The sequence below is a fragment of the Lepidochelys kempii genome, chromosome 21 (assembly GCF_965140285.1).
Source record: "Lepidochelys kempii isolate rLepKem1 chromosome 21, rLepKem1.hap1, whole genome shotgun sequence".
Lineage (NCBI taxonomy): Eukaryota > Metazoa > Chordata > Testudines > Cheloniidae > Lepidochelys > Lepidochelys kempii.
In genome coordinates, this window is record NC_136400.1 from 8911163 (window position 1) to 8937910 (window position 26748).

The 26748-nt window shown below is 53.0% G+C and overlaps 2 protein-coding genes across 7 annotated transcripts in view; one reads left to right on the forward strand and one right to left on the reverse strand.

Moving 5' to 3' along the window:
- On the forward strand, positions 1-23774 carry LOC140901196 (uncharacterized). 5 transcript variants are annotated; one of them, XM_073319599.2, is made up of 14 exons: positions 1-111; positions 10212-10287; positions 11144-11299; positions 14141-14290; positions 15138-15209; positions 15804-15927; positions 16460-16515; positions 17441-17560; positions 18283-18414; positions 19103-19303; positions 20178-20309; positions 20666-20797; positions 22314-22445; positions 23318-23774. In XM_073319599.2, exons 2-14 carry the CDS (start codon positions 10219-10221, stop codon positions 23498-23500), a joined length of 1659 nt encoding a protein of 552 aa, XP_073175700.1. In that variant the 5' UTR covers positions 1-111; positions 10212-10218; the 3' UTR covers positions 23501-23774. The 5 variants fall into 5 exon arrangements, with proteins under 5 accessions (XP_073175700.1, XP_073175696.1, XP_078705887.1 ...); XM_073319595.2 differs by lacking the exon at positions 1-111 and adding an exon at positions 1818-2034; XM_078849761.1 differs by lacking the exon at positions 1-111 and adding an exon at positions 1819-2034 and having other exon boundaries at positions 19178-19303.
- Positions 21415-26748, reverse strand: part of PRICKLE4 (prickle planar cell polarity protein 4) — a 20833-nt gene continuing 15499 nt past the window's right edge. For both annotated transcript variants that reach the window (XM_073319593.2, XM_073319594.2), the window contains exon 8: positions 21415-26418. In XM_073319593.2, the coding sequence (XP_073175694.2) occupies positions 25865-26418 (554 nt within the window). In that variant the 3' untranslated portion in view covers positions 21415-25864. The remainder of the gene's footprint in view (positions 26419-26748) is intronic.

The following is a 26748-nucleotide window of genomic DNA, read 5'->3' on the forward strand; positions in this document are numbered from 1 at the left end:
GTTTATTGGATTGTCACGCTGTGGAAAAGGCATAAACCTGCTAGAGAGGAAGGACGTGGTTGGAGACCAGTGGGAGAAATCCATCATGACCCGCCTATGCCCCAGAAGGAGGTAATTGGACAATATCTTTTTCTGTATCTCTGTCATTCGTTGCTTTCTAATTGTAAACACAAGGCCATGCTTTTGGGTCAAATAAAGGTTTGAATTAATAAACCCGAGGGACGTGTGGCATGCCTCATCCAGCAATATTTAGAATAGAATATTTATAGTTAAACTCGTTTTAATAATCTGCACCGGCATAAAGGATGTGTGTGTAAGAAAGGGATGTGGAGCAACACAGGGCACCCACTCAACTGGACCAACACCGACCTGATGATGACAGAAACAGCCTACCTGTGCCCAGGCCTGGGTAGCTGATCATTACCCTATCTTGCTCTGTTTGTTTTACTTCTCTCTTAGGCATGATTCAGGCAGTGATATACACGCCAGATGTTTTCTTATTAAAGCTTTAAACTAGTGAAGGTTAGTAATTGATGGGGACTGGGCTTTTCACCCAACAGGCCTCCGCATCAATCTTAATTATTTGTAAAGCAGAAAAGAACCAGGAGGCCAGATCAGTTTTCATCCCTCTTTTACAGCTGGAGAACTGAGGTACAGAGAACCAAAACGATTTGCCCAAGGTCCCACAGCGTTGTGAATTCTATTCAATGGCAAGCTAGACAAGGGTTGCCAGCGTGTAAGGATAGGACAGCCCCCCTCGGGTATCTGTCAGAGGCCGGTTTGGTCCACCCAGGAAAGAGTCACGCGCTGTGGTCAGGGTTCCATCCCATGTGTCCTCTGTCAGCAATGTCTATTCCTGAGCTGGTGGCAGGTGGCTTTTTAGAGCAATGCCATCTGTGCCATCTCTCTCCATTGCCCAGAGTTGGGTACAGTTTGTCCTCATTGCTTTTCAGTGAGACGTCTTTTACGGGTCCTGATCATCTAAGCAAGTATCTTTCTCACCCTCCCTTGTATTTGGGACACTGGAATAGAAAGTGCCTGTCTGTTCCCATCTGCTTGGGTCGTAGCCAAAAACAGAACCGACAACTTCAGCCTCACAAGCCAACGTTCCAACACGAGGCAATACTCCCCGTAGGCACGCAGGAACCAGAAGAGGGGGGCAGCAGGTCTTTAGTTCCTCATTACATCAATTGCTGGCATATTTGCATCAAGACACAGCTTTTTGAGGTCTTCTGCCCAAGTGAAAGGCCGTGCAGACACCCAGGGTGCCATAGATACAGATCTGTAGAGAGAGAGGTCATAGACTCATAGAAGATCAGGGTTGGAAGGGACCTCAGGAGGTCATCTAGTCTCACCCCCTGCTCAAAATGTATGTTGTTTTCTGCAGAATTTAAAACCCCGGAAGGGCCACACGCCCGGAGGAAAGTTTCAAAGGGTTTAGTTCAGGGTTTAGTTCAGTTTAGCTGCCTGCTGCCCTGGTCCTTGGGCCTCAGGGGAAGTTGTTTCCAGTGTCACACATCAGCAAGTGCAAAGGTGCAACCCCGAACACCTCAGCACCACTTCCCTTCCCGGAGACGTTAATATACCAGCCAGCGCCTGGGTGGGACCAAAATATCCACCCATCAAGGGCAATCAGCAGCAGCTGCCACCGGCCTGTGTGTCCCCCCCCAGCCCCGCCCACAGGCTCAGTGCAGGGGAGTCAGAAATACTCCAAGTCTCCTGAAGCTTGCGCTGGAAGGAAACTCGCGTTTCTCGCTTCCCCCTCCGCTCTGTGCCGTCTGCAGCCAGGGCCCGCGGGCACACGGCTGCTAAGGGGGCTGCTGCCCCCCAGCTGCCCAGGAGCAAGGGCCTGTGATGGGCTCTTTATCCCTAGGCTAGCCTTGCAGTGGGGAGTCAGGTCTCTCCCGTCGAGCTTTAGACCCACGCCTGCTTTGCTGTGGGGCCTGGAGTAGCCCCCCCGCCCCGGCCCCTCACCGCCCACTCTCGCTCAGCTGATTTGTACCCGGGTGCCCAGTCACGGGCATTGGAGTTGGGGTGAGTGACCTATGTGGGCCCTATCCCGCATTTCTTGACCAATCCAAAATTCGGGTGAATTGGAGGTTTTGGGTGGGGGGAATAAAGCCAGGATGCAAGATTCAGAGAGTGGCCTGAGTATATTCTGGATGTGTTCAGTGCATTGCAAAGCCTTGGGGATCATTGCAGAAAAAAATTGTGTGTGTGGGGAGGACGGGGGGGTTTGCAAAGTTGTGTCAGCGTCCTGGTTGTGTTGCATCCTGCAAAGGGCGTGGGCGCCTGTGTCGAAGTGGAGCCTATAGACCTATGAAAAAAATCTGGGGAGGGGCTGCTCCACTCCCCCCCCCATCCCCCTTGCCCTATAGCAACTGCTGTCCCGCTTGCAAAGGGTAGCGAGAATGTTGGTTAGTAAAGTGTTTTGCCTGCCTGGCTGTTGTTAGCAAAATGCCCCCTTGCCGCCCTTCCTGCAGGGTGATGGGTCCCTTCGTGTCTCTCTGGCAGGGGGGTTCCCAAGCCTCCCCCGCCGCCCGCGGCCTACCTGTGCAGCCTGTGGCCCGCCCTTGCTGCTTCTTGAGGGAACCGGTGAACATTCGGTGTGCCATCCATACACGCCATCCCCTTGCACATAAACACTGAGCCCGTTACCTGTGTGCTACCACACCTGACCTGCCCGGCACGCTGCCCGCAGAGAAATGCTGCAAGACCTCGGAAGCCGCCCGGGTTTCGTAAAACCCCCACGGGGAACAAGTGCTGAGAGCCAAATGTGGTGGTCAGCGCACCCTTCCGCATAAAACCTGAACGCTCGGTCACGCACCCCTGTGCCCCGCATTGTTGAAAACCGCACTGTGCCCTTTGATTTTTTTTTTTTTTTTTTGTATTTTTTTTAAGCGGAATAGCTACATTTCTGTGCGGTGTGAGTAAAGACCCAACCCTGTTCTCTACTAATTAGAGAAGAAAAAATAGGGTAAATCCAGATGTAAAATAATTTGCAGACCAGGAGTCCTCTTAATGGGATGGCCGTGCCCGCTTCTCCTTGCACAGGTGTTCCAGCTGGGGACATAAGTTCGTGAGACTCAAGCTGATCTCCCCTTCCATTTTCAGCCTTTCAGCCAGCTCAAGATGCAGGCAGGGAGTTGCTAGGGCCTGCATGCAGGTCGGGGGATAGCTCAGGGTGCAGTCAGGGGGTAGCTAGGGGTTGTGTGCAGAGGGGGTGTAGCCAGACAGCCAGCCCCCCCCTCTCAGACCAGCATTGCTGGGAACACAAGGGAGCCAAAACAACAGGGCACTTAACATCAATTCCAGCACAGCCTTTGAAGCTGTGAGAAGCACAGGTGTGCTCCTACAATGTGCCTCTGGGAAGATATACAACGATTAGGCTCCCAGCAGACAAAGAAGCTGTGACAGACATGGCTCTTAACCCCTACTAAATAGCGTGATGCACACCCCCCAACATCCTAGGTGGGAAAATATTTACCCTAATGAAAGGAATGTCCAGTAGTCGACACTTATTGTTTCTCTCCCTTGCAAGTGTAAACTACTCTTGTGAGAGCTGGCGTCGCCCAGACAGACCAGCCCCAATTTGGCATAAGAAAGGAGAAAGAGAATAAAGGAGTACAGAGGTATAAGTAGGGGACCTGCAGCACCATGATTTTTGAGTGCTTTTCACTATCTATCTGCTGGTCAGATAAGTGACAGCCTCCCAAGGCTTCTGCAGCTAAGAGGGTCCCTACGCCTTGTCCCTTATTCGTCTTTCCGCGGAATTGAGTGACCGATCCTGGCTTGGCACTGCTGGAATCGAGAGATGCAAGGAGGGTAAGAAGCACCCACACCTGATCTCCTATCTTTAGTGTACACATATTTTGAAATAGAGCTCTATACTTTGGTTTCTCTCTTTGGGATTGTGACTTCAGTTTTGTGACTTGTTTGTGTGTGTAACATCTCTACATTTAAATAAGTAGGCACTAGCAATTTTGTAACCACATGATTAGAATCTAGTTTAATAAATTTTGGTAACCATTTGTGCATAAGCCTGACTTGTTTCTCTGGTTTACTGTAAAGCAGCCAACACAATTAAAGAACCTCAGCCGTTTTGGCTCTAAAGCCTGGCCATTAGGTGAGAGTACTAAGAGCCTAGCGTTGAGTTGTGCCGCCTCCACGGGGCAAACTCTTGGGGCGCCTGTCAGTCAATCCTGACTGCCCACTGCGAAGGAGCTCTGAGCTCTAGCAGTTAAAGTCACGGGTGTTTAGGACCTTGGGGCATCCGTCAGCCTAGCCCGGGCTGCCCGCCGCGAAGGGACAGTGCGTCCTAGCGGTTAAAGTCACGGATGGTATAAAACGGGCATAGCTGGCACCTCACCAAACATCCTTGGCCATCGGCTAACAGAGGGGTGTAGCTCAGGGTGCAGAAAGGGGGTAGCCAGGGGTTGTGTGCAGAGAGGGGTGTAGCTCAGGGGGCAGAGATGGGATAGCTCGGGGCTATGTGCAGAGAGGGGGGTAGCTCGGGATGTAGGGAGGGATTGTGTCCGAGGGGGTGCTGCTGCAGGGCCCAGCTGTGCACTCAGTCCCTGGTTGGCACAGTGTGGGAATCTCCACTCCTTGTGGCTGTGTGTGCACTCGGCCGGGTCATGTCGGCCCTACACTGTTACTGTGGCCACCAGCACCCCGTGGTTCGTGGGCACCAAGGCCTACATCTGTCTGAGCCTGGAGGGCGTGGTGGCCATTACCCAGCCCGTATGGGGAAACTGCCCTGGACACACAGCGTGGTTGGCGTCACTGCTGGGCCCCCCCCAAAAATACTCTGCCCATGATGGCAGAGCACCCAGGACTGTGCCCACAGTTTGGGAACCCCTGCTTCGCGGTTTATAGAGCATATTTTGCTTCTGGGCTGGAATATGGGCCAGGTGTTTTTGTTATTAATTACACCATTGTGGAAAGGCAGGCCAGACGAGATCGATAGGACTAGCACTGAGGGTTTGGCTTGTAGTAATGCCCAGAAACCCTGATTATGCTGGGTGCTGTGTGGAAACAAGAGAGAGCCAGTTATTGAGGAATTGCTATTCTAGTGTTATTCCTGGGCGCTTGGGCTTGTCTACACATGAAAGTTAATCCAGTATAAGGTAACGTGTGAATTTAAAGCAAGAAACTATTCCTGATAAAATCCATGTGTGGATGCTCTCATTCCAAATCTTACCTTAATCTGAGCTAACTATCAAGTGTGGACAAGCCCTAAGTGTACAATTTGGAAGTCCACAACTTTTATTGGGAAAGTTTCAAACAAAAGGCTTCCCCCACCAATCTTAAATAAAAATGGCATTTATAAAAACTGACCTTGTCCCTGTGCTCAACCTGCCTGGGCATTTTACTTGTTTCAAGTTCCTTATTCAAAAACTGAAGTTAATTGGTCCCCGAATCAAGTGGTCTATTTTGAGAGGCAAGACAGTGTTGCCTGCTCTGGTGGTTTTATTGCAATATTTCCTGTTTGCTTTAAAGCTCCAGCACTCAGAGATGCATGGTTAGTTGGGAATCTTAGTTTTCATTAAAAGTAAAAATAAGTGAAATTGTGACCCGAATGCATCCTGAGGGCCCAGAAAACAGAAGGAAAATAGAAAGAACCCCCCAAAATATTATTTTTTTAAAAATGTCATGATTTTGGGCGGCCTGACTCCATGATTTTGGAACATTTGGGGTTAGCAGTACTGCATGTGTCTTGGGAAAATCAATGGCCAGTCCCCCCCACCCCTGCTCTCAAAGTGCTTTGTGAAGGCACAGAAGTTTCATCATGCCCACTCTACAGGTGGGAAACTGAGGCCCGGAGAGGGGATGTGAGGTGACAGAGTGAGCCAGTGCCAGAGCTGGAAAAGAACCATAACCCCCCACTCCCAAGCCCTGCTGTTTGTTATTGCATCCAGTTTGTTTTCTTTCCTGTCCCATTTCTCACAATGCAAATAGATGACATCAGTTTCATTTTTGTTTATGGTCAGTTTCGCTTTCAGGCTCTTAATGGGCCAGCCTTTGGACTGCAGAGGGCAGGACAGTGTTTATCTATTTCAAACAGCTTTCACTGGATTTTTGTGTGTGCAATATCCTTCCTACTGGTCATAGCTTTTATAAAAGCTTTTATTTACTGTGTGTCTAGCAGAGGCCAAATTTAAATCTGAGGCATTCATTTAAAATTGCAGGGGATAGTCCTGGGCAGTGTAGTGAAGGAGAGCTGCTAAAAATAACAGGCCCCAGACCCCTCCTGGGGCTAAGTACGCTCAGCGCTTATCACTTTCAGTAGGGCTGAGAACAATCTGCAGTGTGCCGCAGGTCCAAGACTGGGCCCATGGAGGTTTTTTGGAGTGTTCAGCACATGTGACCTCCTAAGGCCAGTGCTGGGGGGCAAGGGAGTGTTTTCCATATTTCTCACTGCAGACGCTCGGCATGATAGATTGTACTGCCGGAGTTGCCCAAGCCAGTTCACAAGGCTGCTCACGTGAATGAAGGTGGTAGGATCAAGCCCCTAAGGCCCCGTCAATGGACAGTTGGTGTCGGTAGGCTTTGTATCAGGTGTGTGTTCGCCTGTCACCAGTGCTTTTCATCCGTAGTGGGAATGGTAGTTAGGACACGTGCTCCGGAGCTGTTCCTGACCACGTGCAGTGGATTTCCGTTAAGGGCAAGTGTCATGTAGGCTTCACACATCCACCATCTGAGAGCTGAGCTGGTGTAAACTTGCAATGAGCAGTAAGGGGGCTTCTCAGTCATGTTCCTCCAACTCCATTGAGCCAGCTGGGCTGAAAGCCACCCCCTACAAACCTGTGGAGACAGGGCCTGGAAGGGGACATAGAATCATAGAATATCAGGGTTGGAAGGGACCTCAGGAGGTCATCTAGTCCAACCCTCTGCTCAAAGCAGGACCAATCCCCAACTAAATCATCCCAGCCAGGGCTTTGTCAAGCCTGATCTTAAAAACTTCAAAGGAAGGAGATTCCACCACCTCCCTAGGCAACGCATTCCAGTGTGTCACCACCCTCCTAGTGAAAAAGTGTTTCCTAATATACAACCTCAACCTCCCCCACACGCTCTACCCCCCTGTAGTGCTCTCTCTCCCTATCAGCTGGTGACGCTGGCCTACCTAATAACGGATGACTCCCCTGTTGACCAATATATGCTGGTCTAATAAATACATATCACATGATCAATATGTACTGTTTGGGCTACGGATATCAATATGTACTGTTTGGGCTACGGATATCAATATGCATTAAACACACAATAATTTACTCCAGGGGGAATTCTGCGCCAAAAAAATAAAAATTCTGCTCACAATATTTTAAAATTCTGCAAATTTTATTTGTCAAAATAACACTACATAATCACGCCAGTTTCATTTATTTTGGTAATTTATTTCAAAATAGCTGTCAGCAAGTATGTCTGTAACAATACAGACCCACACGCAAAAATTCCCCCAGGAGTAGAGAGTGAAAGAAACCCCTATGACAAGGCAGTTTCTCACCCCCCAAGCCCTTCCCTCCAGAGCCCAGCCGCAGGGCCCCCCCTTGCCCAGACACCTCCCTTTCCCCTAGAGCCCAGGATCCAGAAGGAGAAACAGACTGATGCTGGGTCCCAGGCTGAGTTTCCTGTGTGCCACCCTCTCCTTCCCTCAAGGCATGCTGGGAACTGCAGCTGCCAGGATCCCTCTAGCTCCCTCCCCACAGCAGTGTCACCTGCTAGTGGCAGCTAGCAGTACTGCAGCCCATTTCTGGGGCGGGGAAGGAAATCCTGAACGCACAACCTTAAATTCTGCATTGCGCAGTGGCGCGGAATTCCCCCAGGAGTAACAATATCAACGTACAGCAGAACCTCAGCGTTATGAACACCTTGGGAATGGGGATTGTTCGTAACTCCGAACAAAACATTATGGTTCTTTCAAAAGTTTACAGCTGAACATTGGCTTAATACAGCTTTCAAACTTTGCTATGCAGAAGAAAGATGCTGCTTTTAACCATCTTAATTTAAATGAAGCAAGCACAGAAACAGTCTCCTTACCGTGTCAAATCTTTTTTAAAACTTTCCCTTTATTTTGTTTAGTAGTTTACATTTAACACAGTACCGTACTGTATTGGTGGGGGGTGTTTTTTGTGTGAGGGTGGGGCTTGTCTCTGAACGTTCAGTCATGAACGAGGAGTAATGGTCTCAAGTTGCAGTGGGGGAGGTTTAGATTGGATATTAGGAAAAACTTTTTCACTAGGAGGGTGGTGAAACACTGGAATGCGTTACCTAGGGAGGTGGTAGAATCTCCTTCCTTAGAGGTTTTTAAGGTCAGGCTTGACAAAGCCCTGGCTGGGATGATTTAACTGGGAATTGGTCCTGCTTCGAGCAGGGGGTTGGACTAGATGACCTTCAGGGGTCCCTTCCAACCCTGATATTCTATGATTCTATGATTCTGCTGCTGCCTGATTGTGTACTTCCGGTTCCAAATGAGGTGTGCGGTTGACTGGCCAGTTCGTAACTCTGCTGTTCATAACTCTGAGGTTCTTCTGTGCCATTAGATTATATATATATATTTCAAGCAGTTACACAGCCTGAATTGGCCTCTGTCTTTCTATAACCCTGTCCACTTGTGCTAAGTATCATACAGCACCTTGCATTAGCTGAAGTAAACTTCGGCTTAAGAAGATAGTAAAACTGTCAGGAACAGAACATGTGGATGTTTTACCATAGTAACGGGTAGGGAGTTAGTCTCTCTGACCAATCCTGGAATTGTTGGGATATACATATATATATCAATATACATTGTGATTTATATCTTTATGTAGAAATATGTTATAGGTTATTGAGGCCTGGTATGAATGACGCATGCTTGACATGAATACGTGCATTGTAAGTTGACAACCGAAGCAAGAACTTAAGGTCAAGGACTATTAGAACTATTTGTGGAAAAACAATCTTGTTATGTTCCGAGAAAAATACAGAAAATCAGCAGAAAAGGAAACAATACCAGCCGGACTGATATAAAACGGTATAAGAATTGGAGGAAATGGCCCGTCTTGGATCATGGCGGCCCGTCTTGGATCATGGTGGCCCGCCCTGGATAGTGTCTTTGGAATTGTGTGGGTAGAAGGCCTAGTAAACAAAGGCAAAGAACCGATGACGCGATGGAATGGACTATAAATGGTTGCCTATGATTTCTACAAATGGGAGTCGTTTATTGATCTAGAGTCCATGTGGATATAGATGTGGTTTTCACTGGCTCCCCTCATCTTATAATCTTATGATCAGAGGGAATCTCGGCTGGCCATCAGGATCATTCTAACCTTTGGGCTCTGGTATAGTATGTTTGGGGTGTGAATGTGGAGTGAGTAAGGTTTGTTTTGTAATCAAAAAAGAGCATTTTAGAGTATTATATACCAACACTGTGTCCGATATCTGCCTATTCCCCATCCCGTAGGGAGACCTCTGTTGCAAGTCTAACAGAATGTCTCAAAGATAAGGACAAGATATATGAGTGTTCTACTCTGGAACAAGCCCAGGGGATGCCTTCACGCCCTTGGTATCTGGAATGGCTGAGTTCAGAACAGAGAGCTAACAGGTACAGCATGGTACCAGAAAAACAAAGTAGAAAGATGATTGGTTAAATCTAGCCTCAGATGATGCATACAGTATCTCATTACTTGTGGAGGGGTTGGACAGAAAAAGGATAGCTTGAGGGGTGTAACTTTGGACCCCTGCCTTCTTTGTAACCACGCTGCTTCCTGGAAACGGGTATTGTATTGAAACTTTTTACCTCTACTCCATTATTACTGACTTTGAGCTGTAAATCTGACTGACTTTGGTTATGTACTCTCTTGAGTATATTTCGTAACAAGCCAAAGTGTGGTCAAGCAATTGACTGTACGGTTTACCAACAAACTGGGGTGAGAGAAATCGTGGAAAATTGGTAGCAGCTGACTTTGGTGTGGCAGACAGGTCTGCGATCCTACTGACTTGTATAAAACGTGCCCTAAGGGCAGGGAAATGTACTAATAGCAAAGCGAGGGGTGTTACCGAAATGGAAAAGGAAGTCAGTGTAGCTAACCGCCACGCTTCAGCGGTGATAAACAAGTGGGCTATGAAGGGCTGAGGTCTGTCTGTGCTGATTGATTGATTGAGTTATGTGGGGTTTCAGTTGTTAATCAATTGAACTCACAACATTTCCCTCCCCGCCCCTTTTCTCCCAGGGCTTGAATGAGGAGGGGTTTCGCCTTGAGCAACAGGATGTTCCCCGGAAGAAGGCACCCAAATGGTTTCTTCTACGTAAGTGGCTTCGGAGGGGAGGAGATGGTGTAACCTGGTGCTGCGGGAAGAGATGGGACCGTGGCAGAGTTTGCTCGTTCCCCGGGGAACAAAGAGTTAATTTCCAAATGGTTCAGCGTGCCCTGGACATGGCTGGGGAGAGGAGGGAGTTGTAAGCATGGACGGAAGGATAAGGTCACCAGTGACAGGAGGCGCCTGGTTTTCTCCCTTCTCAGTCTACTTTCCTTGCTTTCCAAGTGGGAGTCAGAGTGTGTATGGGGGAGGGAAATGGTGGTGTTCCACCCAGTCCTTGGCCAGGCTCCCTGAATAGCTGGCTTGTTTCCACCAATACAACCAGCAGCGAAATGGCTGATGGTGTCAAATATTGTACATCCCCGTCATTAGGCTCCAGAGTTAATGGTCAGTTGAGATGAACTTGGGGGGCCAGTCACACCTCTTTCCTGACCATGGAGCTACACAGCAAGCTCCATCTCTGATGTAAATCCATTGTCTCCGAGTCTCAGACAGGCGTTGTGTCATGGCCCTGGGAACAGCTCTGGCCTGCCTCCATCAGAAGCTGCAGCTGATTCAGGGGGCTCGTTGCTGACTTGTATCTCATGTTTGCTGTGATGCTTTGGGAATGGGAAGAACATGTGGAATAAGAGGCGTTTCAGTCTCCCCTTTGCTTCAAGAATCGTTTCCCAGGAGTAGGTTAAAAATGTGCCCGTTCCCACCCATGTAACTGTGCCCCCCGCGGTCCACCTGCTGAGAGGCAGCAAGGAGAGTGCTGTCACTGAGGTAAAGGAGAAGATCCTGCCTCACCATGTGTCGTGCTCATCGCTGCCCTCCCCCCGCGCCACATGTATCCTCTTTGCAGCCCTGCCCTCAGGACATCAACCCCTCCGCCTACCCTGCCGACTTTCGCAGGGGTGACGAGGACATGGGGTGGGCGCCCCAGGACCATCAGCAGGCAGCCAACTGGGATTACCGACACAGGAGACGTGGGGAAGGCTTCAGGGACAAGTGGCACTCGGTAAGTGGGTCTGGGCTGAGCCTGGAGGGGCATTGTGCCCAGGCAGAGCATGGGAGGTGGGCCGCAGGTGAGCTGGGGCTAGGGCAGGAGCAGGGGACGTGGGTCGTGAGGACGATGTCCCGCGGAGAATTCTTGGGGCAGGCATAAGCAATCGCTGCTTGGGCACAGCTCTGTGACCAGCATGCAAATGAGTGGAGCCTTCCTGAGTGGCGGGGAGGATGTTAGGCTGGTCAGGAAGACGGGGAGGGAGCCCTGTGAGGGCTAGGGGGTCCAGACTGGCTCTGTCAGGTGTCCTGATCTGGCCCTGCTTCCCAGGGGTCACAAACCCACCAAACCATAGGAACAGGCCAAGCTGTTCCATGCCCGGGGCTTGATTCACCCCCTGAGGACCAGCCAGTATCCTTCCAGCTAATGCTTCCCAGGAGAACATCTTAGCCTCCCTCTGGCTGCTGCTGTTCCAGGCCACCCAGGCCATTCCTGCTGCTCACTCCCAGAGAGCCCAAGTGCCCTAGCAGGGGCCTGGGTGGCTGGACACCTAGGCTCTAATCCTGGCCATGCCACTGACTTTCTGTGTGACCCTTGGCAAGTCATTCGACCTTTTCTTGCCTCGGTTTCCCCAGCAGTTAACCACAAGCAAACAGGGTTTGCCCACCTACCTCACAGTTAAGTGCCCTAAAGCAGCAATGGAGAGGCATAAAACGGTGACTGGCTGAGAGAAGGTAAATGGGTCGCTCCTATTCACCTTCCTTCATCGCCCAGGAAAAAGGGGACATTGATTAAACTGATTGGAGCAGGTCCTTTTATTTACACTACCCGTAATTAACCTGGGGCCTAGAGTTCAGTCAGGTTCAAAGGGGAATAGACATTTACTGATGTGGATAATGTGACTATTTGCAGTTACATTCACAGGCTAAAAAGACCACATAAAGGCTACAAACCTTCATGCTTCAGGGTAGGAGACGGCCACTAACTGATGGGGTCAGGCAGAAAATTCCCCTTTGGGCCACTTATTCCATAGTGTTCGTTGCAGGGGTTCTTGCACCGTCCTCTGAAGCAGCTGGTGCTGCTCCTTGACGGAGATGGGATACTGGAGTAGATGCCCCCTCCCGCCCTTGTCCCAGATCTGATCCAGTCTGGCAATCCCTATGAATGAGACCTCAGTCCCTGTGACACAAAGGCAGGTCGTGCATCCCCACGTGTCTCACTCAGGACTGCCCTTACCCCACGTGTTGGGTCTTTGCAACCCTTTTCCCAAGACATCGAACCCTGCCCCGCTGACTTTTACGGGGGTGACACGGGCAGGTGCTGGGCACCCCAGGACCATCTGCAGCCAGCCAGGTGGGAGAACCAACCTGGGAGGCATGAGGAAGGCTTCAGGGGTGGTTGGCACTCGGTAAGTGGGGTCCAGGCTGAGCCCTGCTGCACTGTTGTGTGCATGCAGACAGTGCGAGGGCTGTGGATAGCAGAGAGAATTCCTGGTTTGTCTGTAAGTGACCAACGCAAGATCTGCTTGGCTGATTGAGCTGGTCACGGCTCCGGGGGAGGGATGCCCATGAACAGAGCCTCCCTGAGAGGTAGGGAACGAGGAATTCAGAGACCACAGTATTAAGGGGGTCAGGAACTAACTGTCGGAGGAAGGGGGGCAGGTCAGGAGCAAAGGGCAGAGAATGGGGAGCACCGGCAGGGTCTGAGGGTCAGCACTGCCTCTTGTTGGAGTCCTGACCAGCCTCTGCCTCCCAAGGGCTATGAAGTCTGGGAGCAGGCCAAGGTGTTACATCATTGCGGGCTTGACTCTTTCCCAGCAAAAGCAAGGGGGCAGGAGGGGAAGATGGGGCAGGAGGGGAAGATAGGGCCTGAAGTGCTAATGCCCCCCAGTTGAAGGGCGGTGGGCAGAGGAAGACGATTGCCACCTGTCTGGGAGGGAAAGGGCCGGAGGCTTATATCTGGACCCGAGACCCCTGCCCCCACTGACGGTGTTCCTCTTAGTACTGCCGTCCCAAGCCATCCGGTTTCGTACAGTTCACTCCACATTCTGGTCTGGAGTTTAGAGCAGGGGCCTGGGCGTCAGGACACCTGGGTTCTGTTCCTGATTCTACCACTGACTCGCTGTGGGACCTTTGGCAACTCGCTACACCATCTGTGAAATAGCACTCCTCCAGCTGACAGCCCTGGGAGCTCCTTGGGAAACCACCCCTGCCCACCTTCCCTCTGTGATTTAACAAGGAGGGAACCCCTGAGAGTGGGTTGTAAAATAATGAATGGGGGAGATGGTAGTTTCGGGGGGGGGGGTGCCTGCTGACCTTCCCACCCGGTCCAAGAACAAGAAGACAGCCAATGACCTTGGAAGGAAACTGAAAGCTCCTAAAAGGAAACACTGTTTAGTCCGGGTGTATAAATTAACCTGTGTAACTCATTGCCACAAGGTATCATACTGAGGGCAAAAGCTCTGTAGGATTTCCAATAGGATGAGACCTTTATAGGGACAGTGAGAGCTTCCACAGTTGTAGTTCATAGGATAAAAATATCATGTAAACGCTACAAATCCTCAGGCTTCAGGGTAGGAGACAGCCACTAACTGATGGGGTCAGGCGGAAAATTCCCTTTTGGGCCAGCTATTCCATAGTGTTCACTGCAGGGGTTCTTGCACCTTCCTCTGAACCAGCTGGTGCTGGTCATTGATGGAGACAGGATGCTGGAGTAGATGGCCCCACTCCCAGGTCTGATCCAGTCTGGCAATCTTTGCGAATGAGATCTCTCTGTCCCTGTGACACAAGGGCAGGTCATGCATCCCCGCGTATCTCACTCAGGACTGCCCTCACCCCACGTGTTGTGTCTTTGCAGCCCTTTTCCCGAGATATTGAACCCTATCCCGCTGACTTTTACGGGGGTGACAACGGTGGGTGCTGGGCACCCCAGGACCATCCACAGCCAGCCAGGTGGGAGAACCAACCCGGGTGGCACGAGGAAGGCTTCAGGGATGGGTGGCACCTGGTAAGTGGGGTTGGGGTTGAGCTTTGGTGCGCAGGGCACCATTGTGCCCATGCAGACAGTGAGAGGTGGGCAGCGGTCAGACTGGTGTTGGGGGGCAGGCAAAGGATAACACTAGTATAATCTCTGCAGGGCTGGTTACAGTGCTGGGGATCCCAAGTGAACGGAGCCTTCCTGTGCTGGACAAACCAGAGGGATGTTCTGCTCCCACCCTGCAAACTCGGGGAGAAACGCCATGTAGTCTGTCCTCTGTCATGTTCTGCAGGAGACCTATTGGAGCTGATTTCTTTATCACTGTATACAGTCTCTCATGGGGCACGCTGTACGTTGGTGAATCTGGCAAGTCCGAGCCTGCAGATCTGTCCGTCTGCCACTTGGATCTGCCTTGCCCCCCGGCTCCTAGTTCCCTGCACTTACCCCTGGAGCATGACCCATGTACATCCATGTCCTGAGGGCTCTTTGCTGAGGGACTGGAGCTGAGCAAACGTGTCCCCAGTGTGTGCGCACCCCCCGCCCCTCTTATACTGCACTGCTGCTGTTCTGCGTCGTCAAATTTCAGAAGAGTCCCTTCCAGAGAAGTAGCATGGTCAACTCTATATAAAGCAGGGGACTGGGAACAAGGACACCTGGGTTCTATCCCCAGACCTTGGGAGCGGAGCGTTGCCTGGTGTTTAGATCAGGTGACTGGGAACCAGGACGCCTGGGCTCTGTTCCTTGCTCAGGGAGGCGGAGTGAGCGAGCAGGTCTCCCCTTGCTCTGCCTTTTGAGCTTCTGCAAAGCACCCTGTGCAAAGCGCCCAGAGTTACCCCGCCATCTCCACAACCTGTGTAACAAGTCTCCCTTTTCTCAGGCCACGCCACCTAACCAGCACTGCCTGAAGTCAATATCAAGGGAGGAACATGGCAACTCCTGGGACAGGCAGGTGTCGGCAGGGGACGCACGTGGGTGTTGGCGGGAGCAGGGGGCTTTGGCTGGCGGGGATGGGCCTATTGCCTGGGGCCAAGGCTCTGAAATTCCAAGGGGGGCCTACAGAGAGGTTCGCTGAGTGGGCCAGATCCCAGGCGAGGGTTGCCCAAAGAGCACATCCAATCACCCTGCAGTGCTGGCATGACCCACAATCTGCACTCAAGTCAAGTGATCCCAGGATAGCCCACTGCTCCCAGGCTCATCTCTGGCTGGGCTGTTCCCACTGCTGCCACTTTTCAGCTGTGACTGTCCAGGCAGCACCACTCTAAGGGGGATAATCTCATCTGGAGGGAGAAGGGGAAGGACACGGGTGGGGTTGCCAGGGGGGTAGATACCAGGGGAAGGAGGAAATGGGCGTGCCGGCCTGGGGAAAGGTAAAAGCAGCCGGCCAGCCCTGGAGGTTGGAGCGCCAGGGTGGGATCTAAATACCAGTGAGGACCTGGCTCTGCCCTTTGTCTGGAGCCCCGGATGGAGCCTCCAGGGCTAACACTTTCTTTTGACTAGAATGAGAGAAGCTACTCACAGGGCCACCTGTTCCTTCCGCAGGGAGCGAGGCTTCTTCCCCAGGAAGTATCGTGGCCGCGGCTGGAAGCATCACCGCGGCCCTTTCCGAGGCGGCTACCGGGGGAAATTCGACCCTCACTACCACCGCTTTCAGTCTTGCTCCTCCAGAGGTCAGTCCCTTGGGGGGCCTAGGCCATACACCATATGGGCTCCTTAGCCCCGGAAACAGCCCCTGGGTGGCAATGCCCCATCCCGAGCTGCATTCCAGGGTCTCAGCACTGAGTGAGAAAGTCCTGCCAGTTCTGCCTGCCACGGAGGTGTCTCTGGCCTGGGGAGCAGGGTCTGGATCCCCGGGGATCGATCGCAGGGGTCCCAGGAAGAGCGGCAAGCAGGGCGGTATGGGGCACAGCTGACTGTCAGCACGTGGCTCTGTTAGGAGAAGGATTCAGAGGTGGAAGGAGGAAGACTGAAGCCCATAGGAGAGGCTGGGTGGCAGAATCTGCCTGGGCTGAGGAGCGGCCCAGGAGGACCCATCTGATTTTTCTCCACCCAGCATGGGGCTGGGACTGGAGGGCAGTGTTAAAACCAGAGCTCCTGCCCCTCACTCAGGAGGAGGAACGTGGCCCAGCCCCCATAGGCCCAGCATCCCTGCTGCCCCCTCGTTCTGTCTGCCTCATTCTGTCCCTGTTGGTCTCTTTGCAGAAGAGTTCAAGTTGTCCAGGTCGTCGGCCTCCCGCTCCCCAGAGAGACGCTCGGCGGTAAGAGGAGAGCGGCGTCTCTCTGCTTCCCGCCAGGAGGGCGGCGGAGGGGATGAGCCGGGTTCTGGAGTCCAGCCCCTCATGCTTCTCCGCGCCCCAGCCAGGCAGGGGGCAGAGGGGCCGGTGAGGAGGAATTGGTCTTATACCCAACCCGCTTGTGGCTGGGGTTCCTGCTTGCGCTGCTTGGCTAGCCCTGAAGGGTGACTGCCCGTGGGGACCCACCGAGTAGACACAGGGTGGGCGCCCCCCATGCGTGACCAAATCCTCCCCCCCCCCTTACACGAGCATGTCACAGTCAATGGGGCTGCCTCAACGTAACCGAGCGGAGAACTTGGCCCTTAGCTGCTGTGGAGTTGGTCGTGGTGGGCATTCCCCAGAGCAGTAAGCCCCACAAAGCTAGAGCCTGGCTGCCCCCGGTGAACTGCAGCCTGGAAAGACGGACTGGTGTTTCCAAAGCTGACTGAGGGATTGGGATGTCTGGTTCCTGCGGCAATCGAATATGGACTGGGTAGCCAACCCCTGGAGGCGGCTTTGGGAAGTCTCACCCATTGTCTTTCAGCCGAGGACGGTCCATGGGCCAGGGAGGGGAAGGGAGATGCCCAAAGTCTCACTGGAATCCCCAACCACAGCTAGAAAAGCCTGCAGGCTGCTAGCCAAGGAGGGGAAGGCTGGCCCAGGGGTTAGGGCCTGAGCCTTGGATTTCAGAGACGTGGGTTCAATTCCTGCTCTGCCACAGTGTCGCTGTGTGACCTGTAAGGTAAGGTAAGTCACATAGTCACTCTGTGTTTAGCCCGGCCTCACAGAGGTGTGGCAAGGATAAACACAATAAAGAATCTGAGGGGCTAAGATAGAGCAGTAATGGAGGGCCATAGGAAGACATAAGAGAAAGAGAGATTCCAGCCTCTGCTCTTTTTCCTTCCTCCAGTCGAGTAGAAAGAAAAGTGTTTCGTCTAAAACAGAGAAAGCGAAAACAGCAGCGCCCAAGAAGCCTGGAAAATCCAAGAAAGACTCCGCAGCTCCAGTGGAAGAACCCAAACCACCCCAGGTCAAGGGCGGCGGGGTGGGAACGGGCTGGGTTTCCTGGCCAATGGATGGGTCCCAAGGACGAGGTTGTGTCCTAAGTCCCTTGGGTGTAGGGGGATTTGTGTGAAACTCGGGTGCTACAGGGTATGGGGAGAGAGGCGGGTATTGTCTCTGCCCAAAGAGCGTCCAATCTAAGGTGGGGCCATAGGAGAAGATAACCGGCACAGCCCCTTTCCCTAGCGACTTTTTGATGCCTACTCACTCTCTTAGAGCAAGGTCACCGTCTTATGGGAAATTCTTTTTCCCAGCATGCCTTGCTGGGATGGGCCCTCTATATTTGGCAAAGGCAAGCAGCAGCAGCCTTACCAGGGCCATTTTGCAGCAGGCAGCTGCTGACTGCACCTCCCTCTGTTCCAGCTGAGAAGTCCCTGGTGCGGTTTCCCCTTTCATCTCCTTGTTGAGGGCTCAGTCGAGTTCTTGGAGATGCTGAGTGAACCTCAGGTACAGAAGCCTGCTAGGGGGAGATTCGTTTCCCCTTTCTTAGGCCCAGGTACAGGCTGGTGATTGTTCTGCCGTAGCGAGGGTGTGAATTAAGTGCTGGTGAAAGGTGCTGCACTGGCAGCCTCATGGCCAACATCGTGGCGTGAAGCTGTAGCCTGGGCAGAGGGAACGCAAGCTCACCCGTTTGCTGTCCTCCTCTGGTTGTCTAATCTCCTTCCCTCATCCCATCTGAAACCTCTGTAGGTCCAGTCGGAAGCTAGCCAGACAGCCACAGACCCTTCCAGCCAGGCCGGCTCTGCACTGGATACAGAACCCCCAGCTTCACCTGAAACCACAGAGGATCTTCATCCCATGAGAACGGAAGGAACTGAGCTGGTAGGAACTAACCCAGCTCTTCTCACTCTGCTTGGAGCAGATGTGTTGGTGCCCTAGAGCAGTGCAATAGCCCCCTTGCGCTAGGCGCTGTATGTACCTGTAACAAAGGGACACTTGCTGCCCAAAGGCGTTTGCAGTCTAAGGAGGACAGAATGGAATTTGGTTCTCCTTGTCCCTATGCGCCGCTTCCTTTCACTCTCCCACCTTGACTTGTGCAGGGCTCCCCTTTGGATCTCATAAGCACCCCAGCATCTTTAGTGATGTCTGTAGCAGTGCAGCAAGGAGGGTGTCAAAGTAGCCAGTGTGAAGGATTCTGGGGAGCGTCTTCCCCTTTAATCTTTGGACACTTTGCTAAGACTGGCTGTAAAGGAGGCTAATTATGATGGCAGCTTTTTGTGGCGTGGGCAACTGTCTGGGGGCAGTTCGGGCTGAGACCCACCGAACTCGCTTCACGCAGACCACCAGATGACTCTGCATCAATAGGCTGATTTTCAGGGGGAGCCTGAATTCCCAGTGCAGCAGCAAGCTGGAAATTGTACACAGAGAATGTTCTGTGTGTGTCTCTGCAACACTCCCCATTGCAGAGAGTAATGGGATGGGGGCAGATTTTATTCCGGGCTTCTCTGGTTGCTGAATCTCCTCTAGCACCACAGAGCTCCTTGGTCTGATTGACTGTCACCATTTCCAGGGCTACTGTTCAGTCCTGCCCCCACAGGTCCCATCCTGCCCTGGGACAGTCCTCATCCATCTGAAATCTCTCCAGGTCCAGCTGGGGGCCAGTCTGGAGGCTGCAGACAATCACAGCCAGGCTGGCTGCACTCTGGCGACTGACTCAATCCTGGCTGACACTCCGGGGGATCTTTGTCTCCCAGAGGAAGAAATAGAGACGGTATGAGCTAATCCGTCCCCCACTTTCAGCTCTTCCCCGAGGCTAGACGTGTTGAGAGATGCGATTGAAGTCCCTTCCTTGTGCCCACCTGGCATTGATTGACAATGGATTGCCGTTAATTCCCAAACACCCCCCATAATCCTTGGCACCGGCTGCAGTAGCACATCAAAGGAGTTTCCAAGACGACCGGCGCAAAAGTTTGTGGATAGCATCTGCATGGTCCATTCAGTCCTTTGGACTCCGCCAAGGCAGTCCAGGAGGCAGCTAAGTGCAGCCAAGAGTTGATGATGGGGAATGCGATGTGGGCATTTGTCCAGCAGCAGCAGTCGCACTGTTCCATCGCTGGTGACGTCGAGGTGCAAGGCTGCTGAGATAGGAGTCTGCCTCCTCTGCTAACGTAGCGAATGGATAAAAGGGCGCATGGGTCACAAGTGTGTTTCATGTGTTCCATGGTGTGGAACAGGAGGCAGTCTTGTCTAATGGTTAGAACACTGGACTGGGACTCAGGAGATCTGGAATCTGTTCCCAGCTCTGCCACTGGCCTGCGGGGTGACCTTGGGCGAGTCACTTCCCCTCCCCGTGCCTCAGTTTCCCTGTCTGTAAAATGGGACTCATGACACTGACCTCCTTTGTCAAGTACTATGAGCTCTAGGGATGAAAAGCACTAGCTAAGCGCTAGGGATTGCTATTACAGTAGTCTCCCAGTTGCTGTGAGACAACAGAGGGATTTTATTCCTGCAGAATCGCCTCTGAAGCTGCAAAGTTTGATTGCACTGTTGGAGCTTCTGGTGCTCCTGTTTCGTTCATGCACGCACAGCCCCGCCCTCCCTTGGGACAATCTAACTGTTCCTCCCTCCATCTGAAAACTCCACAGGTCCAGTTGGAAGCCAGCCACGAAGCCACAGACCGTCCCAGCCAGGCCGGCTCTGATCTAGCTGCTGAGCCACCAGCCCCACCTGAAACTACAGAGGAGCTTTATCCTATCAGAACAGAAGATGCTGAGCTGGTATGAACTGACCCTTCTCCTTCACCTTGGATCAGATGCTCTGGGGCCTTAGGATAAGGTGGGGTTTGCTGCCCTCTTCCCACACATTATCTGCTTCCATTTGCCTGCCCCATCCTGTGGAACTGATGCTTGTAGTCCCCAGAATCCTCTGCACTATCCCAACCGTGCATCAGTGGAGGCAAGAAGACGAACCCACCTGAAGGGTTCTGGGGTACGTTTCCATGGCCCATCCAGTCTTTTGGCTTTGATTTGTCAGTGTCTTCGCTGCCGCCGTTTCACTCCATGCATTGGCAAACCCACAGCCCCCATGCTCTGGAATGGCATAACCTCCCTCGCCCCCTCTATAATCTCCACAGCTCCAGCTGGAAGACAACCTGAAGGCCCCGGATCTTCTCAGCCAAGCTGTCTCTGCTCTAGCTACTTTACCTCCTGTCTGGTCTGAGATCACAGAGGAGCTGCCTCCAGTGGGAAAGAAAGAAACTGAGCTGGTATGAACTGACCTGTTTGCCCCCATTCTCCCAGGTTGGCACCTTAGGCCTGGGAGGGATTAAGTTCTTGTCCAGCCCACTTTTGTTTCCTAAAACACCCCCAGAATCCTTTGCATGGGTGCTTCAAAGCAAGTGCCAAGGCAGTAGATTCTGGGAAGCATCCCCCGTGAGCCATTAATTTCTTGGCAGCTCTGCTAGGGCTGCCAGTGGTGGTGGCTTTTTTGCCAGGGGTGCCTGCCCACTGTGAACTGGGCTGAGAGCCGTCGACCTCTGTCAAGGCTGATTCCCCACTCTGGCACTTCGAGTGCAGAAGGTGGGGGCCTGCCAGGATTTTAAAAATTAATACTGGCCACTCCAGGCTTGTATTAAACTCCCAAGGTTACAGCTTCTCTCTGACCTTGGATGGGTAGATGCTGCTACCACCCAAATGCAAAACCCCTTGGAGCCCGGGAAGGCGCACTCTGGAATTCCTTCCTGTGGGGTACCCTCAAGCCATCCCTCCCCCCCCCCGCCTCCGGGGAAGAGCTGAGAAAGAAAACAAAGGAAATTAGCTGCTTCCCCCAGCTAATTAAACAACATGTGCACAAACCTCTTAGGACACCAAAAATCCAATCCTGTTCTTAAAAAAGGTAAATTTTATTAAAAACAAAAAGAATGAAAATACATCTGGAACTTAGGCTTTTGCTAGATTTAAAAACCCACTTATAAAAATTAAACATCAAGAATAACCTTCTTGAGGTCCAGCTTCAAGGTTACAAGCCAAACAAAAGCATTTGGGGTTAGCACAGAGGAGTCCACAAGCCAATAAGAAATAAACAGAAATAAACCTAATTGTGTCTTTCTAGACATTTTCTGATTCATGAGTAGGTTTTAGGTATGATCCTATGATTTCCATACCTGACAAAAAGCTTTTTACAGCCCTGTCTCTGCTCTGTCCCCTCTCTCCAAAGAACAACAGACCAGACAAAGGGAATTGGTTAGGAGCCCACTCCCTTCCTTTTACCTGTGGACTTTTTAACCCTTTACAGGTAAAGCAAGTAGAGAACAGCTACTAAGAGGGATTTTATAGCTAACTGGCTGGCTGGGTGTCCATAAAAGGGAGCTGCCTCCTGCTTCATTTATCACAACCTCCCTTCACGCAAGGGACAAGAACAGCGATCCGACTGTAGCGATTTTGCATCGCAGCTGATCTGGACTGGTGCCCATCTCTGGCATCCCCTGTTCTTTTTTTAAAGGGAAACTGCCCCTTGCTACCCAGACAGGAAGCTGGGGCAGGTGGCGTAAAGCTCAGAAAAATGCTTTAAAATATTCTGCAGCCATCCCTCTAATGCTCCCACTTTCAGCAAGCGGTAAGGGGGAAGAGTTTATCCCTGGCTTCTCCACTCTTGACTATTGGATTTGACTTTGGGACGATTTGTCAGTAGCCCTCTTCACTCATGTACCTGCAAACGCCCAACCCTGTCTTCCCCCCAAGCAGATTAACCTCCTTCCCTCACCCTGTCTGAAATCAACGCAGGAGCAGCTGGCCGCTCATCAGGAGGACGCAGGTTATCCTTACCAGGCCTGCTCTGCTCTGGCTGCCCCATTGGAGACCATGGAGTACCTTCGTTCTGCTGCCATACTGGCCAGAAAGGAAGAAATTGAGCTGGTAAGTTCTAACTGTCCCCTCTTGCTCACCCAGGAGCAGGGTAGGACCTAGATGCATTGAGGCTCTTGATGTGTGCAGAATCTAGGTTTCCCTTCCCCTCCCGAACCACCTCCGCCATCTGCATGGCTTGCCCCAAATCCCTTGCAACAGCTGCAGTGAGGGCTTCAAAGCAGGTGCAATAGGTTTGGGGTGGGGGGGCATCTCAGACCTTCATGTGTCTGCTATCCATGAATAACCAGCGTGATCCTGGGTTGGGAAGAATGAGGTTGGAGGCAAAACCCCACTGCCAGCCCTGAGCAGTTCAGGATGAGTGAGCTTGGTGCCAGGAAGTCAAAGCAACCTCACTCCTACCCCCGTCCTCCTCCTTGCTTTGTTTTCTTGTGCCTGTGGCCATCACGGCATGCGAAAAATATTCTTCCTCCTGGATTCACACTCCACTGGGGAGTGGATTAAACTGCCAGGAGCTGGGGGCAGTCTGAGGGCTGGCCCTGTTGTCTTAACACTCCCTGGTGATTGGCTGGCTGGCCCATCTGTCTGCCCCTGCGGCTGAGGCTTCAGAGCCTGACCCCTTGCAAGGCTCTGGTGGTAGCAAATGTTCTGGGCGGAGGGAGGGACCCTCCAAACAGAAGCGGGGAGAGGTCCTCGGGCCGCCCGGCAGAGGTGTGTCATGACAGCAGCAGGGATCAACGAAAGCACTAATTATTGCCCCAGCCCTAGGGGGTGCCACTGGCCTGAGTCGTAGGGTAGCTCTGATCATTTTCACGGGGCTGCCCATCGGGCCTCAGGGGGGAATCTCAGGCACCCAGGTTGAGTTTAGGGACTTGCCTGCCTACCGCCTCGTCTGACAAGCTCCCCTTCTCCCCTCCCTGCAGTCCTACCAGCAGTCCAGCCTGGCCTTCGCTGTGGTGGCCGCCATGCTGCTGCAGAAGGAGCCCTCCATGGAGGCGGCGATGGGCTCTGCGCTGCGGGCCAACCTGCGGCAGGTCGGGGGCTACTGCCTGCGAGAGCTGGAGCGCTTCATTAGCAGCTACGACTCGGGCTCCGCCCGCTTGTGAGAGGCAGCACAGCGGCCAACGTCTGCTCCAGCTCTGAGCCCGATGGGTGGTGGGTGAGAGCGATGGCGGGGGGGGGAGGAGCGCTGCTGGGGACTGGGGCTGGAGCCCCAGCAGCGGGCCGGGCTGGGATGAGAAACCAGCAGCTGCGGACTTGAGTGGCTGCAGCTGGAGATGACGGGGTGGAGCAGAGCCCCCAGCGTGGAGGGCTGCAATCACGGTGCTGATGCGGGCCAACGGCGTGGAATGGGAAAGGGGCCGTTGGCTTGAAGTGGCAGGGAGGGTTTGTAATTTAGGAGGGGAGGGGACTGCCTGGGGGTAGGGCCGAAGGGGTCAGTAGCCGTGGGGATGGATAAGTGGTGTCAGAGGGGCTGGGGATGGGTGGAGGGTTCTCGGGCGGGGCTGACAGAAGCCGAGGCTGTGAGTGATGAGCGACAGCCTCCTCGGGATAATACTTGCAGCGGTTTCACCCGGCCAGGATCAGGGCCCCTGAGCCTTATGGTCTCCTTGAAGGAGAGGAGTCCCCGCTTGGCTTCCCTGAACTTTGAAATGTTTCTTTGTTTGTTTGTTTCTGGAGAAAATTGTTTTATCTCTGAAAAATAAAATGGCAGACGGAGGGCAGAGCACCCCCCTGCAGCTGCCCCTGCGCCATCAGCATTCCTGTGTCAGTCTGCTCGAGTGTGAATACAGCCGCTCACAGACGGAGCCACTGAGGGGAGTTAACGGGGAAGCTGGTAAATAAGGCAGCAGCTGTTTGGTTGAGGCCATTACAAGCTTGTTTCAAAACATTCAGTTTGGGGCGTTTCTCCCGTAGGAGGAACTGGTGGCTCTGCTTGGCGCAAGGTGTGATGCAGGTAGCTACAGGAGGTGGGATTTTTAAAGGAGCTCAGGGCTGGATTATTTTCAAGCCCTCAGCACCCAGTGTGCTGGGCTCTTCTGTCTGCTTAATTTTCTGTCTAAATCGGAGCTGGACTCTTCTAAAAATATGGCCCTAGGCCAGCTTAATCCTCAGTCCCAAGGCAGCTCCACGGAAGCATGGCCGCCCTGCTCTTCTGTGATTGCAATCCTGGACTCCCTACCCAGCTCTGCTGATGCACTTCACTCCTGACTTGCAGCTCCCCTGCTCTTCCATACCTGGGCTCCTTCTGCCGGCCCTGCAGCACTCCCACCCCCTCCTGTTTAAAAGCTGTGCTCTATCCCGCCAGCATATTCCGTGCCAATGACTTAGATCTGGTCCACGCCTAAAATTTAGGCCAACCTGATCCCTTGTGCAGACGCAGGCAGGCCAACGGAAGGATTCTTCCATCGAGGCAGCTATCGCCTCTCAGGGAAGCGCATTAACGGCATGGACGGAAAAAATTCCTTCCGTGATTGTGGGAAGCACTACATAGCTGGGCTTCTACAGCAGCTGTAGTGTAGACGTACCCTGAGTGGAAGGGAAGCCCCTTGCGAGCAGCGACTGGACCCCCTTAATGCAGTGAGGCCCTTTCCTTCTTCCTCCTGCAGGCAGCAGACAGGCAGGTGGCAGAACATGTCCCACCCAGACCTGCTTCTCTTATTCACACGCCAACCCCTTTCAGGTCCATGTTGAACTTTTTTGGTGAAGCTTAGGAACTGATCTCTTGAATACTCTGGCACATTCACAGTCTGCCCCTCACCATCCCCGGGCTGGGGGCGCTTCATTGCTTACAGTTTGATTGTAGGATTTCAAAACCCTTCTTCCCTCTCCAAAGTCCAGTCATCCTCCTTCAGAGCTTTCACCATGGGGGAGAAAGCCGCACTTGGCCCTGAGCTGAAGGATCCGGTGTCCACCTTTGATCGGTCCCGGTGGGCTGGCGAAAGGGGCCAGGCCACCCCTGAATGTGCGCACCTCCCTGAACGGGATTCTCAGCAGGGAGGTCCTCAGAGCAAGAGTTCCCCTTTGCCGGAGCAGCCAAACCGAGCCACCTGTGTCCTGCCCCTCGGAGCTCTCCAGTGCTTGCAAAATCCTTTGATAGGGCAATGGAGAGATTTGGATTGCAGGCACCATTGCTGTGTTAACAACCCCACCCCCCCTGCATTTCACAGTGAAGCAGGCTCTGGAGAACAAACAGGGCTGGCTGGTTTGTCTTTTCCCATGTCTGGGTGTGAGGTAAGAGAGGGGATGTTTGTGCCTCCACCTGAGGGCTGTCTGCCTTCCCCTCCCCAGCTTGCTGTACCTGTTCTTCATCATGGGGCTACTTCTGGTCCCCTGGCTTGTCTACTGGGGGGACCCTCTGGTTAAATACACTTGGCTAAGTAACAAGTTCTTCCTCCTGCCGTCCACCCCCTTTCTGTCCTTTCCATGCTGCCTGGGGAGCCCTTGCTCTTTGCCCAGCCTTCCCTGTGCTAGGAAATGCTGCAGTGTTTGCGGCTTCCTCGCAGCCTGGCCAAGTGCTTGCTCCTTCCTGCCGCCCTGCCAAGGCCGCTCCGTTCCCTGTCGGGGAGGGCTGGCCCAGCCTTCGGGATCGGTTTCCCAAAGAAGAAGCCCTCCTGCTCCGAGTCTGAGTCCGAGGAGGAAGAGCAGGTCGGGCACCAGGAATCTTCTTCCTCCATGACATCTGGTGGGCGGGCATCCTTGAGCGATGGGCCCGGGCTCTGTCGTGCTGCCGGACTGGGGTCAGTGGATGAACTGACTCTAAAGCGCGGAGCTCCCCGGCCTGGGGGAAGCCTTGCGAGCGTGCTCCCTGGGAGCTGGTCGCCCAAGGCCCCAGGTCCATTCAGACCCAGTTCACTGGGCAGGGTGGTGGAGGATCGTTCCTGCCCCGGGGGAGCGGCAGCTGCTTGTGACAGCGCACTGGGGAAGGGAGTTCCCTTACTGCTCTCCTGGAATGCTGTCCCGTGGCCATCCTGGCTTCTGCATGCGGGGCGCGTGGAGGCTTGATCTGGAGAGTCCTCCATCTCTGAACGAGGGGAGAAGGAGAAAGAAAAGGATCCAAATGTGCCCCTCACCACCATGCCCCCCATCCCCGCTTGATGACAACTGCCGCACAATGCTGGAGCCCAAGCGGAGTTCTGCCTTGACATGTACATGGAAGCCGATGGGGCTGCGTAAATCAGGGCAGGATTGTCCCCACCCTACGTCTTACGCTGTGGTATCAGCTGCTGGCCACCGCTGGAGATGTTCCCAAGGCCCGACCGGCTGATCTGTCCTGGTAGAGCCTATGGGCCTGATTCTGATCCTGCAGACCATGCAGCCTCCCAGGGACTTCACTGGTGTGGGCAAGAGCAGA

What these genes read in the sequence shown, in the direction of transcription:
- LOC140901196 (XM_073319599.2), top strand. Translation starts at nt 10,219, where the DNA reads ATGAGGAGGGGTTTCGCCTTGAGCAACAGGATGTTCCCCGGAAGAAGG. An exon ending in TCAGGGATGGGTGGCACCTG is followed by an intron (nt 14,291 to 15,137) that starts GTAAGTGGGGTT and finishes CCCTTTTCTCAG; the next exon opens with GCCACGCCACCTAACCAGCA. An exon ending in GAAAGGAAGAAATTGAGCTG is followed by an intron (nt 22,446 to 23,317) that starts GTAAGTTCTAAC and finishes CCCTCCCTGCAG; the next exon opens with TCCTACCAGCAGTCCAGCCT.